At 42.9% G+C, this 14,944-nt stretch overlaps 1 protein-coding gene across 2 annotated transcripts; it reads right to left on the bottom strand.

Annotated features, from left to right (window-relative positions):
• Positions 1–10,752: 10,752 nt before the first annotated feature.
• On the bottom strand, positions 10,753–12,856 carry LOC125204371 (SMAD/FHA domain-containing protein). 2 transcript variants are annotated; one of them, XR_007173550.2, is made up of 3 exons: positions 12,373–12,856; positions 11,720–12,249; positions 10,753–11,198 (listed from the first exon to the last, which is right to left on the bottom strand). XR_007173550.2 is itself a non-coding variant. In XM_048103020.2 (2 exons), exons 1-2 carry the CDS (start codon positions 12,797–12,799, stop codon positions 11,801–11,803), a joined length of 876 nt encoding a protein of 291 aa, XP_047958977.1. In that variant the 5' UTR covers positions 12,800–12,856; the 3' UTR covers positions 11,694–11,800. The 2 variants fall into 2 exon arrangements, 1 of the variants encoding a protein (XP_047958977.1); XM_048103020.2 differs by lacking the exon at positions 10,753–11,198 and having other exon boundaries at positions 11,694–12,249.
• Between the last annotated feature and the right edge of the window lie 2,088 nt (positions 12,857–14,944).

Raw genomic sequence — 14,944 nt, 5'->3', positions numbered from 1 at the left:
AAACAAAACCTAGACTTACCGACTCATAACATGCTGACAACTACACGCATTGACTCCCCTCCCCCTCCCACTTCACTCAAGCTTGTCCCCAAGCCATCGTCGTGAAGGGGGGAAACAGGGTAGTCAATTCAACACACAATAAAAAATTAATAATCGTATAAATCTTCTCACACTTAGACCGAGCATCGGGCTAAGTGGGAGAAGACATAATAAACAGAAAACATAAACTTATCACACTTAGACCAAGCATTGGGCTAAGTGGGAGAAGGTTAACACATACAACAAATATGCACAGAGACACAAACAATAACAAGAAACATATATAAAAAACAGATATAACGGAAAGCAGAAAATAAAAGTTACTTGGTCATGGGGGTGATTCACTTCTGGGTCTGGCTCCCTCGAGAGCCAGATTGGGGTGGGATCCCGGGTCGGGTCATCTTCACTTTCTTTTTCGCCGGCATCTCCGGCTCCTCTTCTTCCTTGTCTTGCTCTGGTTGAACAGACTCTAATTTTTTTAACATCATGGACTTCGATCTGGATGGGATTAACACTGGTTTGGACGCAGACGGGGTGACCATTTGCTTGAGCGGGTGCGGTGGTCGCTAGACGGAGGGACTGCTCTGGCCTGGTTACTTGACCTCGCTGCTGGACCCAGGAATTGCCTTCGACTGGGTCAAGGGGAGTGTCTTCTCCAACCATTTCAACATCTTCATTACAAGCTCCACAGCCTCCGTCATCCACTCGTTCTGCTTGGCGGACTTCACCGCCAGGTCCGCAATATTTCCCCGCAGGGTCTTCACCTCTTCACGGCTCCCGCTCAGCTCTTTCCTTATCCCGCCAAGCTCTCTCACCATTTCTTTCCTCATCACTTGCATTTCTTTCTTCACCTCCTGGACATCCTTCCTCAGCTCCTCGCCCTCTTCACTCGGCATAGCCTCCGCAGCCTCTTCAGCCTCCGTTTTCACCTTGTCTCCTACCGTGTAGAAGAAAGTTTGTTTGCCGTGAGCTTGGAGTAACCCCTTGTTGAAAAAGTACTCAACGCTGAAAACCTCCGGGGGCTCGCACATTACGACCAAAGGAACGGTTTTGGCTATCTTCATTTCAATATTCCGCCGGAGGTAGGCGCCTAGGAGATGGCAGGTATACATATGTCGAGCAGGGTTGCTTGTCATCTGATGACATGCTTGAGCCAGCCAGTAACCTAGATGCACCTTAACGCCTTTTTCCATGCACCAAGTGAAATAGAGGTCGGTCGTAGTCAGAGCTGAATTTGCAGTTCCCATTAGGTTGTAGCTAATAAACGTCTGAGCAAATCTGAGGATGCGGTCCTCGATGTGAGAGGCCTTAGAGTAGCTGGACTTGAATGCTCCTGCCTTGGAGTGGGTAACAAGCTCCCACGCTGCTTACACTTTGAACCCTGGCGTGTTCTTCGGTACGCCAATCATCCTCTCGTTCCATATGCCTTCATCATCCTCAGCCTGGGTAAACAACCCCATTTTTAAGGACCACTCTCGGATGCTCATTTCATGTTCCTCATTAAAAAGCCTGAATGTGATGGAGTCCGCATCGAGGTCAGAAGTGTTCTTTAATCGGAATGTCGAGAAAAACTCCCGTGCTAAGTCCACCGACACCTTCTCCTGGCTGTGCTTCAGCAACCACTTGAATCCGATCGCGTATATACACGCGCGAAAGTCCTCATCGCATGCAATCATCCGAAGCTCCTTGGGGCTATACTGCTTGCCAGACTTAGCCATTTTTCCTGCACCGCATCTCTCTTTGTACGCCGTGGCTCGTTTTTGATCGTCGAAATGCCTCATCGACTCCAGCAGTTCCTTAGTCAGCCACACCTCCGGGCGTCCCTGGATAAACTCCTCTTCAGATTCTCCCAGCTCGGAATCGGACACAGGAGTAGGCTTGTCTTGTTCCTCGGTAGAGGGGACTTCGGTCACTGGGAAAAGGGTCTCCTCGACCTCCTTGACGGAGGGAGCTTTCCTCGACCGTGTTGACCCGGTCGCAGCTGCTTTTCCTTCTCTCACCCTTTCCTTGACCAGGCGACGTTCCTCTGCCTCTTCTGCGTCAGTCCCTCGAGCAGGGAACTCCTCTTTCTCAGCATAGACCAAGTCATCCACCTTGTCGAGCATACTTCTCCTGGCCCTTCTCCTCTCTGCCCTCTTGTCTACTTGGGGTTCCACTTCTTCCTGGTCATCCACCAGGTCCACAATCAGATCTAGCCCTTCCTCCACGGGCTCCGGTATTTCAGTAGTGTATAGGTTTGTTTCTTCCAAAAGTTTTTCTGGGATTTCCCCCACATCATCCACCATCGGGGTCGCCCCTTCAATATAAACAGGGGTTTCCCCCCTGACATCACTTGGGGTCGCCCTCTCCTCCATGGGTTCAGGGGTCGCACCCCTAAAATCCTTTGGGGTTTCATCCCCAGTCTCCATAGGGGTTTCCCCCTCATCCATCAACTCTCGAACAGGGGTTTCCCCCTCAAAAACTTCTACCAAAACAGGGGGTTTCCCCCTCAGCAACTTCTTCGTGAACAGGGGTTTCCCCCTCAGCAATCCTTTCCACAATAGGGGTTTCCCCCTCCACATTGTCTTCCATAACATGGGTTTCCCCCATAGTAACCTCCTCTCGAACAGGGGTTTCCCCCTTTTTCTCACCCTCAGAGTTAGGGTTTCCATTACCTTGTCATTCGGCCTCCATCTCCGTTTCACCGTCGTTTCGCCCACCATCCGTCGGCAGTTCATTCGTTGCCTCTTCTTTGTCCGCCTCCAGTGAAGCGGTTTCTGCTTGTTGAGAACCAGAGTCCGGTACCCTGTTTGAATCTTGAGACCCTTCTTCTCGGGGAACTGCGGGCTGGGATCGTCGGTGATGGTACGGCCACCGCGGATGCCATCAGACTGGTGGAGAACAGAGCATAAACTTCTTTCGCCTTCTCGACGCTTCCTAATTTTTGCGTCAATTCTACCAACAGAACCGCGTCGTACACCGCCGGCTGCGAACTTCTGGTGGCCTGAGTTGGATCCATTATTGTAAATCTGAAATCAAGAAGAAAACTCGGTCGAAATTGGTTAGGGTTTGTGTTTCTTGAGAGAGAACGAAGTAGAGAGAAGGAAGAGAAAATGCAGTTTTCGTCGATTGGGATTATTGGAGAGAGAAATGCCGGTTAGCCTTTTCTAGTGAAAAGATGGTGCGGTTGCAGGCGTGATGTAAGCAACCGTACACCTCCCATAAATATCGACAATTTTGAAATTCAAATTATCTCCATCCCTCCTTGACTTCCTTCTCCATGCTCTCCTTCCCTAGCTGATTCCCCTGACCATGACCCTATACTTAAAAAAAATTTGAAGATGCCAGACTCCTCGGTCAAGGTTAGAATATAAGGCATCGATTTTCCTTCGGAGTCTGGTGCTTCAAAAATATTTTTGGAAGATTTAAATTGTATATACATTTTTTTTTTGGATTTTCCTTTGTTTGAAAAGCAATTAAACTATTTACACACTCCTTTTGAGTATTCCTGAGATTCCCTGGTTCAGTGTATATTTTAAAATGTTAACCACTTTACCTGACCCAGGAATTCATCGAGAATACCTCCTTGTCTGTCTAGGTGATAATAGAGAGTGCGTGTAGTGGCACTTCTTCCATTACACAAAGCTCAAAATTATCCCTATACACTTTCACTCTGTAACCATTAACAAGAAAAGGGACAGAGTTAGAGGCACTTCCCTGGATCTCTACTGCTCCATTTGCACGGAGACCGACAATGGTATATGGACCGATCCACTTAGACTTCAACTTCCCTGGCATCAGCTTGAGCCGGGATTGGAAAAAGAGCACCTTCTGTCCCACATGGAGTTCCTTGACCCGGAGATTCTTGTCATGCCATAATTTTGTCCTTTCTTTATACCACATGACAGACTCATAAGACTCCAGCCTCAGTTCCTCCAGTTCTTGTAACTGTAACTTTCTTTCTTCCTCACAAGCCGAAGGCTTCATACTCATCTCCTTTACTGCCCAGTACGCCTTGTGCTCGATACCCACGGGAAAGTGGCACGTTTTTCCAAACACAAGCCTATAAGGCGACATTCCGATAGGCGTCTTGAAAGCAGTTCTGTAGGCCCATAATGCATCGCCGAGCCTTTTACTCCAGTCTTTCCTTGACGGGTTAACTGTCTTCTCCAATATTGCCTTGACCTCGCGATTAGAAATTTCCGCTTGGCCGTTAGACTGAGGGTGGTACGGGGTAGATACCCTATGGTGAACACCATATTTCTTCATCAGAGCCTCGATCGTGCGATTACAGAAATGTGTTCCTTGATCTGAGACAATGGCTCGAGGAACTCCGTATCTGTTGAAGATATTGGCCTTCAGAAATTTTGCCACCTCCTTCGATTCACATGTCGTGGTGGCCTTAGCTTCTATTATTTAGACACATAGTCCACTGCAACCAATATATATGTGTTCCCACGGGATGATGGAAATGGTCCCATGAAGTCCATCCCCCATACGTCGAAGATTTCACAAACAATCACCGGGACCTGGGGCATCTCGTCCCTCCTTGAAATTCCTCCTGTCTGTTGGCACCTCTCACAACACTGACAAAACTCGAAAGCATCTTTGTTAAGCGTTGGCCAGTAGAAACCGTTGTCCAATACCTTCTTTGCTGTCTTCCTTGGTCCAAAGTGACCTCCACACGCCAAGGTGTGGCAATGAATTAGCACATCTCTTTGTTCTCATTCGGGAATGCAGCGTCTAATCACTTGATCCGAACACATCTTCCATAAGTAAGGATCGTCCCAAAAGTAATATTTGGCTTCGCTTTTAATTTTCATCTTCTGGGCCCGGGAAACTTTGTCTGAACTTGGCACCTCTCCTGTGACCAAGTAATTTGCTAAGTCAGCAAACCATGGTTCTGCGTTAAGTGTTCGCTTCCCCTTGTCGGATTCTCCTGGACCGGTTAATGCCAAAACTGCCTCCCAACTGATCCGTCTAGGAAAATCCCCTAGATAATACAAATGCTCTTCAGGAAAAGCATCGGGTATGGCCTCTTCCGTTTCCCCTTGATGAATTCTGCTCAAGTGATCGGCTACTCTATTCTTCATTCCTCTTTTGTCTCTCACTTCCCAATCAAACTCCTGCAAAAGCAACACCCAACGGATTAACCTCGGCTTAGACTCTTTCTTAGCCAGTAAGTACTTTATTGCTGCGTGATCTGTGAAGACAATAACCCTCGACCCAAGAAGATAAGGTCGAAATTTTTCGAACGAGTAAACGACAACCAACATTTCCTTCTCCGTGGTATCATAGTTCTTCTGAGCTTGATTTAGAGTCTTGGATGCATAGAAGATCACATAACTTTTTCCGTCTATCTTCTGCCCTAGGACAGCTCCCACAGTCCCACAGCGAAATCACTCGCATCGCACATTATCTCAAAGGGGTGATTCCAATCTGGAGCCCTGATTATTGGTGCGGACACGAGTCTGTCTTTAAGCAACTGAAAGGCTTTCTTGCATCCTTCGTTAAAGACGAATTCCACATCGTTGTGCAACAAATGAGTGAGCGGTTGCGCGATTTTTGCGAAATCCTTGATAAACCTCCTATAAAATCCCGCATGACCCAAGAAGCCTCTAACTTCTTTTTGGTTCGTGGGATAAGGTAACTTTAATATTACATCTACCTTTGCCTTGTCCACCTGTATTCCTCTTTCAGAAACCACATGACCCAGGACAATACCTTCAGTCACCATGAAGTGGCATTTTTCGAAATTCAAAACTTGGTGTTTCTCCTGGCATCTTTTCAATATTAGATCAAGGCTGGCCAAACAAGTGTCGAACGCATTCCCATATACGGTAAAATCATCCATGAATATCTCAATGCATACTTCCAGCAAATCTGAAAAAATACTCATTATACACCGCTGGAATGTTCCTGGTGTGTTACACAATCCAAACGACATTCTTTGGTATGCATACGAACCAAAAGGGCACGTGAACGTGGTTTTCCCTTGGTCCTCTGGGTTAACGTAGATCTGGAAATAGCCACTATATCCATCAAGGAAGCAAAAATACTGTTTGCCAACCAATCTTTCTAACATCTGATCAATGAAGGATAGGGGGAAGTGATCCTTCTTTGTGGCCTCATTCAGCTTTCTATAGTCAATGCACATCCTCCATCCTGTCACCAGCCTAGTGGGCACCAATTCGTTCTTATCATTCTTGACAACCTGTATTCCAGACTTTTTGGGCACCATATGGACAGGACTGACCCACTCACTGTCCGGAATAGAGTAGATGATCCCTAGAGAGAGCAATTTCAACACCTCCTTCAGAACTTCCTCTCGCATGTTCGGATTCAGTTTTCGTTGTGCGTCTCGGTGAGCCTTCACACCTTCTTCTAAACGGATGTGGTGCATGCAGAGATCAGGACTGATTCCTACTAAATCAGAGAGGGTCCACCCTATTGCTTTCTTGTTCCGCCTGATCACTTCCAACAGTTCCTTCTCCTGCTCCTCAGTCAAGTTACTGTTGACTATTACTGGAAATGCCTCATCCTCCTCCAAATAAGCATACTTGAGGTGTGGTGGGAGTGTCTTCAGTTCCTTCCTTGTGTTATTCGTTTCCTGGGGCAAGGGATTTTTCTCTGCAATATCAGGTAATGTTCCCTTCCCAGACTCAGGAGAATTCTCCAGACTAGCCACATGGGCTGATCCCCTTGATCTAGCTGACTCGGGATTCCTGCAAAAATCCATGATGGCCTCTGTTAGTTCCTCATCTGTCAATTCCATTGTGTTCATTGCTGCACACCACCCTACAACTTCTCGATCGATCAAATGGCTCAACTCGGAGTTGTCAATTTGTTCCTGTATCAATTCTGTCTCAAGATATTCTTGGACCAAGGGGTTAATAACATCTATAGCATACAAATTCTCAACATCCGATGGTCTCTTCATTCCCTCATCTATGCTAAATGTATATTTTTCCCCATTATAATCCAAGCAAATTGTTCCATCGAAGACATCGATAATGGTCTCAGCAGTGCGCAAGAATGGTCTCCCTAAAAGCACGCCACTAGACTCAGCAGACTCATTATCATTCATTTTGATAACATAGAAATCAGTAGGGTATAGAAAATCATGCACCTTGACTATGATATTTTCTAACACACCTTCAGGACAGATGCAAGTTCTATCTGCTAACTGGATTACCACCTTGGTGGCGACCATCCTAACCCCTGTCAGTATCTTGTAGATTGAAAGCGGTAAAACATTTATAGACGCCCCTAGATCACACATAGCATGCTCGACTTTGATATCCCCTAGAGAAATGGGTAATGTGAACATACCTGGGTCTGTGCATTTTGAAGGCATCCTTCTCTTTTGTATCACAGCTGACACGTTCTCCCCGATCACGATCTTTCCATCTGGTTTGGTCTTCCCTGCTATGAATTCCTTGATGAACTTGCTAAAGGCAGAAATCTTCAGGGCTTGCAAGAAAGGTAGGTTGATTTCCAGCTTGCTAAAAATCTCCATGAGGTCCTCTGTATCATCTTTCTTTTTCTTTGCTTCCCCTCGGTATGGAAACGGCTTTGCCTGCTTAACCGCATTTGTGGAACTCCCAGCTGGGGGTTCGCCAGCCTCTCTACTTCCTTCTTTACTTACTAACTCAGGCGCTGGATCTAGGAAAAATGGATCAGCTGATCGAGGTAGAGATCCCCCTAAATCTCCTTTCTGGAGGTCATCCTGAACAGGAACTTCTCTGGGTCTGGGGCTATCTCCCTGAAACACCTGACTCTCCTTCCCCTTACTTGCTTGCGCAGGTACTTCCTCGTCGATCTCCAGTGTCGGCCCTTCATAACCCCTCCCGGATCTCAAGGTGATGTGACTAATGTTTGCTCGGTCGGGTGGCTTGACCGTGGCAGGAAGTTTCCCTTCATTTCCCCGTATCTCATTCAAAGAAACCGCGATCTGGGACAGCTGTTTCGCCATCATGTCCATGGCTGCTTTGTGTTCCGATTGAGCGTCTTGCAACTTGTGCACCACGTCATTGTTGGAATGCAAGTTATTCTGCATGAACTGCTGTGAATTCACTAGGTCGTGGATGACTAGGTCGTGGACCATGTCATCCAGACTCCTTTGTGGCCTGGAGTTGAATTGATTAGAATTTGATCCTTGACCTTGGTTCTGTCCTTGGGTTTGTCGATAGTTCCCCTGATTTCCTTGGTGGCTATTGTACTGGTTGCTAGACCCTTGATTCCCTTGGTGATTTGGTTGGGAATTATGATAGTTCCCTTGGTTATTCCTATGGTGAGGTGGCACATAGGAGCTCCCTGGATTGTTCTGATTCCTGTTTGCCCAATTAGTATGGTCTTGATTCCTGTACCCCAGTTGCAATTGCCCCTCTTGATTCCTTCCTGACCAGTTGGACTGCCTCTCTGGAGGGTGTGCATAATTTGTGAGCTGCAGTGGGGGCGGCTGACTTTGATCATTGTCAGTTCATCTAAAATTGGGGTGAGTCCTCCATGGGGCCTCCTTTTGTCTTCCTTGGTTCCAACTTCCATCCGGATTCCAGCTTCCCATCGAATTTGCCTGGGCTGGCATTTCCTTTCACACGGTTGACTGTAATAAGGCTGAAGTTTCCTTTCCTCCGGATCAGGGGGTTTCTCATTTTCCGATGGAGCATGAGGGTTGTACTTCTCAATTGCATTCAGCAGTGCTTTCTCCAATTTATCTATCCTGTCTTCCACCTTCTTGTCATCTTGTTCTGTTACTGCATTGGCTGATCCCCTTCTCAAAATGCTCCGCGGGTTATCATAGGCCTTCTTCGCCTCAATCAATCTTCCCAAAGTTTCTCTAGCTTCACTTGCTTTATTCTTGTTAAAATTTCCCCCGCTCGAGGAATTCGTCAAGTCCTTTAACTCAGGGTTTGCACCTTCGTAAAACAGATAGTAAGTCTCTGCCTCGATCATCCTGTGGTTCGGACAAGCATCCAACAGTCCCTTGAACCGGGACCAATAAGAGCTCAGAGACTCATCATATTCTTGCTTGCACTCCTGGATCTCCTTCTTCAAGACGTTTGTCTTGTTGGACGGGAAAAAATAATCCAAGAACTCCAGCTTGAAATCCTTCCATGTGTTGATCGAGTCTGGTGGGAGCCTCAACAGCCAAGTATTAGCCTCCCCCTTGAGGGCAAACGTGACTGCACGCAAGCGGTAGTCCTCCTCAGTTGCCTCGTTGGGCCTCTTTTGAATGCTGCACAGCTTACTAAACTCGTTTAGGAATTCGTAAGGACATTCGTTCCTTCGTCCAGAGAATATGGGCAAAACCCCGAGCACATTTGTCTTGATATCGATAGACCTCCGGCGTGGGTTTGAGACTATGGCATGGGCGGGCTCACCGTCTAGATGCGCGGTGAGTGAACCTATCTCCGGATCGGGATCCACTAAATGTGCCATATTCGCGTCTTCCTCTTCCTCAGTCTCGGAATGCTCTATTTCTGTGGACGACTTCGGGTCCTCTTCTCCTGACGAGTTCCACTCCTTCTCACTTTCTAATTCGAACGGAAACGGGTCTACTGTCCTTAACCCTGATCTGGTAGTGACGGTGGACGTAGACTCCTTGACTTGCCACTTGTATCGGGCGATCTCTGACCCAGATGAACTAGCCCGTGTTCCAGAATGGAAGCCCGTGTTCATAAACTGTCAAGAAAAACAAAATAACAGAAATTACACTATTTACACCAAATCCTCAAACGCATAAACAATTAACGCCATTCATCCCCGGCAACGGCGCCATTTGAAGCCTGAATATCTTTGCTAAGTACTGTGTGCACATAAAGGAATAACAAGTCTCCTAGGTCCAGCGAATCCACTAGATCGCAAGGTCTAGGAACTCACGGATCGTTGGAAGATCTCGGTCGTCGGACACACAGAATATCGCTTCAAAAACCCACAGCCACGTATACTAAAATTAGCACAGGGAAGTAGGGATCGACCCCACATAGATGAATGCGCAAGTAAACATGCTCAAGGATTCGGGACTATTTTTGGGTTGGCTGCTGCCATGCATTTTTGGGTTGAGGAAATTAAACTAAACTTGGAGTGAAATCTGCTACGCTAACAACTAGATCTAGGCAGAACAGAAATCACGCATGAAAACTGGAAAACGAGACAATCACTAGATCTAAGAAACTATTTCCTAACCTAGACCTGGGAAATAAACTGACGGTGGGGACCATTTGCTGAAAAGGTAAAGTACGGATGAAAAGCTGAAAAACAACTAATTAAAGTACTAACTAACAGCGACATCATCTTCTCCAATCAATTTGCATAAAATTTCAGTAAAAACATAGATGGAACGTGAATCGGAAACGAAGCAGACTGAATTTAAAGCAATTTAACGAAGAACAATTAAAAACTAAGCAGATCTATGGCTACTAGACGGAGTAAAATGAAAAGAGAGCAAAAGAGTTCGAAATCCATGCACAACTTGATTCCCCTGTTCAGATCCAACCTCGGATGCTAAATCCACTCCGGATCCAAGCATCCGACACAAACTCCGACCAAAAGTATATCCATAGCTACAGATTCGCCAAACAACCACCGATCAACAACCAGAATTCAGATCCACAACCTCTTTCCCAGATCAAACACAGAATTATCCAAAATAGAGAATAACATTCAATTGCCGAAATTAGAACCTCAAACAAAAACTCAGAATCGTAAATCAACACAAGATAAACACCAAAATGACATAAACTAAATGCATAGATAACCGATAAGTAGCAACAACCAAATCGACTTCCAAAACAATGAAGTTCGACGGAATAAAAGTGCGAAAAGCTGAATGAAAAACAGATTGTTTCTTTGCCCTCCGAGAGGACGGTGTTACCACTGACTTTTGCCGAAGATGAACCCCTTAGAAACCCTAAACTATCCCAGAATTCCCATTTCCCAAGTGTGTGTGTGAGTGTGTGAGCTAAGAGCAAAATTCCTCTCTGGCGTGTGCTGCATGCTCCTTTATTTATAGGCGTTGAAGTGGGTCCAGCGAGGTATGAATAGTCTTTGTTGCCCTCAGCTATTGACCTCCTTCGTCTAGCCATTTTTTTTCTCTTTACTTCTGCTCACTTCCCTCCGTTTCCTTTGCTAGTCCATTGTCTCCAGCTCTTCCTGGATCTAGCGTCTCCTTCACACACCTGGCTTAAAAACTGCGTTAGACCCAGCAAAATAAAGTGTTTTTTCACCACATAACGGATGCATGAAATTAGCCTTATCAAACAGCGCCGTGCCGTCGGTGCGAGCACAACGGCGGACACGGGCATATCGTGCCGTCAGCATGGACGCCGTCCGCCTCATCGATCAGCGATGATCGATGGGGATGATCTAAGATACTTATTGTTTATTTTTCTCAATGTTGAACAATAATTTAGACTACTTTGACAAGTAGTACTATTATTTGTTCTCAATGATATACTAGTTTGTTAATACACCTTACCTTTATGATGGTGTTTGTGTTTGGTTGATTTAGAAAAATAAAAAAATATTTCAAATTAATTAATCTTAAAGTTGTTTCTTTAATAAATTATAAACCAATTAAAATTAGGTAATATAAACTCAAAAACTTATACATGGATTAATAAATTCTGCTTATAAAAATTAAGCATTAGTACTATAAAAAATTTGCACTGAAATGAAAGTGAAATAAGGTATAGATTACCTGGATCACAGGGATACAAAAATATACAACACGGTATTCATAACAAGTTAAAGCCCTACAATATGTTCTTGTATGATCATGTCATTCATCTTCGTCTTCATCTTCATCTTCAAAATCTTCTTCCTCCTCCTCCGATTCATTCTCTTCCTCCTCCTCCACGTTTTCGTCATCCACAACAAAGCCCCCTAATGTCTCGTCATCTTCATTGTCCTCGTCCTCTTCTTCATTATCAACAATCCTATCATCCGTTCTTGTTGAGCTCATCTTACCATGGCGATCCTCGGACCTTGTCACGTACTTCTCCCTTCGTGCCTTTCTTGATTTGTTCATCAACACCTTCTCATCTTCACTCTCGCCGCTCCACTCATCATCATTATGCCCTCCTCCTCTCTTCCTCTTCCCCTTCACTTTCTTCTCATTGTCATCATCTTCTCCATCTCTCACTTCTTCCTCAACAAACCAATTCCAATTCTGGATCATCCTTTTCGGATATCCATCAAACTCGTGGCCTGCAACCACAAAACCAAATTCTGCAACAAAATTTAAGCTAATTAATCATTCACTCATCCAATTCAACAAGTTTTAACCTTTAACATCAATTAAGCAATCTCATCACTACTAAATTAAATAAGCTGTGGAAAAACAGAACAAACCTTTAACAGGATCGAGACCCGAAATATCTAAATCGACAACTCCCGAATCAATCTCCAGTTTAGCAGCCAATTCAATCTCTGACACATTTTGTCGAACACCTTCCCCGCAATCTTCAGTTGTTCTGACTGAGTACCAAACGGGATTCTTTCCGGAAACGCACAGCATGTCGCCCTTTCTCATCTCGCCTCTCTCGAACCTCCGGAAAATCTTGACTTCGCCATCTCTGTGTACGTAGATTGGATTTCTTCCGAGGACTTCGAATTGCAGGCGGGTTTCTTCGCCGTTCGTATCTCCGGCGACGGAGAGGGAGAGATGGCGCCGCGAAACTGTTTTGTCCGAGGAATCGAGGCCTTGTGCCCGCCCGATTTCGAGGTTTTGACCCAGTAGGATTCGGGTCGGGGCTCCGTTTTCGGTTACGACTTCCATTGATGGAAGCGGTGAGATACTGATTCGGGTTGAAAACTTTGAACACTTCTATTTCATCTATTTACTTTTCTTTTTCTGTTTAATTCATTTAATATAGTATTTTCTTAAGTTTTATATTTAAAAAATACATTTATTATAAACAAGGGACAAAGCCAGTATGGGATTACTATATTACTTCCCCCTATTAATTGACATTATTTAAATTAATATGAATTTTATAAAATATATACTGGAAAAAGTTAAATCCTATTTTTATATATTAATTTGAGTTAAAATGTGAATGAAATGATTTAGTAAAATGTGGATTCATTACCAAAAAATAGTAAAAAGTAAGGACATCAATTAATTAAGGACGGATGAAAAAAAAAATTGGTGTCAATTAACAATGGACAGAGAGATTATTAAATTGAGATCTTGATCATGTTTTGTCTGCCATTTATAAATTTTATTAACTGAATCTCTTTCAGCAGACATTTTTCACTTTTCACTGAATATTAATATTTTTTTACCAAAATTAGACATAATTGTGAACAGTACAATTGATAAAATAAGAGAGAAGAAAAAGAAAAAGAAATAAGAGAGAAGTAATGTTAGTGGATTGTATGATCCACGTTATTCGTATCATTTAAATATTTAAACTTTTCATATTTAGAAATTGCTCTAATTTTAGTGAACGGCCCAAATTAAAATGATAAAACTGGTCAATTTTTTATGGACAAACTTGTATTAATTACTTAATGCATAGGGTTAAACAAAAATAAATACGATAAAATAAAGTTTAAAATTAATACTAATATCATTTAATAGCTCATGAATTATATTCAAATAAACATTTTATAAGCTAATATTCTTCGTGTTATTAGCATATCCTTTTCTCACAAATCTAAAATACCTAAAAATATTAAAATTTATCTATATATTATTCATTTAAATAATTTTTTATTGTACAACATATCAATTAAAGGTAATATTATAAAGATTCTAATAAAATTCTAATTATATAATATGTTTATTATACAAATGTTTTATACCAAAATGAGCAAAAACATATATTTACTTTTTTTGCCATGGACTTTAAATGGTTTCTAGGTGATACCATTCTCCACATTTCTCCGAGCAGGAATCGTCTAGTAGTGTCTTCTTCTCCTCCTCTGCCTGATAATTCATCGACCCCTATATTTTTTTCAATTATTAAAAAAAGATTAGCATGTAATTTATTAAGTTAATTTTTATCTAAAAATAAAATTTTAATTTAAAAGATTTAAGATGCAATTATGTACGTACAATATTTGTATTTATAACTATCTTTTTGTATAATTATTATCAGGATTTCAGAAAAATCGTTTCTATAGATAGAAACCGTTTCTAACGCACATATTAATATTTCATTATTAATCAATAAGTATCCATATTATTATATTATTGTACTATAGATAGAAACCGTTTCTAACGCACATATTAATATTTCCTAAGATTAGATCAGTCATTTTGTAGTATAAATATGATAGTAATATTATACCATAGCATCTACACCTTATTCGACCATTCTCATCCCTCAGCTAAATCAAATAATGTCGAAATCCATCTGCTTCAGAGCAATTCTTTGTATCGCTTTATTTGAAGTTTCAATGGCAAATAAATGTCCAACAAATTCAGTGAAGATCGAGCAATTTCCGACAGGACAGTCAATAGAATCGAAACCCGAGTGGAAAGTCAAGATCTCCAACCTATGTGCATGCACACTGAATCTCTTGAAATTGATGTGTCCTAAATTTTTGTCGAGTATCGAGGTCAAACCTCCCGTCATTTCGATTGATGAAGATGGTCATTGTCTCGTCAAGACACTGAATCCTTTGCACAGTGGTAAATTTGTGGAATTTACATATGCTTGGGATCCTATTCAGTTCCAAGTCCTCGATTTAAACGAGGCTTGTGCTTAGATTATATTTATTTTTATAATTTTAGTTATTGTCATCTAATTTGTGATGAGGTTTTTTGAAGAATAAATACAAGAAAAGCTATCTTTTGGTCTGTTTTGTGATGAGTTTTTGTAAATAACTGCCTCAGCATGCTTTTGTGTACAAAATAAAATTTTCTAGGGTTTCCATCGGAAAAAATATAATATAATTTGTAACCTAGTAGCAA

The sequence above is a fragment of the Salvia hispanica genome, chromosome 6, assembly GCF_029641045.1.
Source record: "Salvia hispanica isolate PSC_SH4W2 chromosome 6, Shi_PSC_v1, whole genome shotgun sequence".
NCBI classification, from domain to species: domain Eukaryota; kingdom Viridiplantae; phylum Streptophyta; class Magnoliopsida; order Lamiales; family Lamiaceae; genus Salvia; species Salvia hispanica.
The sequence above is the reverse complement of the archived record's forward strand: the minus strand, read 5'-3'. Positions and strand labels throughout refer to the sequence as shown.

Excerpts from the sequence above, each read along its gene's own strand:
- LOC125204371 (XM_048103020.2), bottom strand. The coding sequence starts at position 12,799 with ATGGAAGTCGTAACCGAAAACGGAGCCCCGACCCGAATCCTACTGGGT. Across the intron at positions 12,250-12,372 it reads GGGTCTCGATCCTGTTAAAG|AATTTGGTTTTGTGGTTGCA; the intron begins GTTTGTTCTGTT and ends ATTTTGTTGCAG.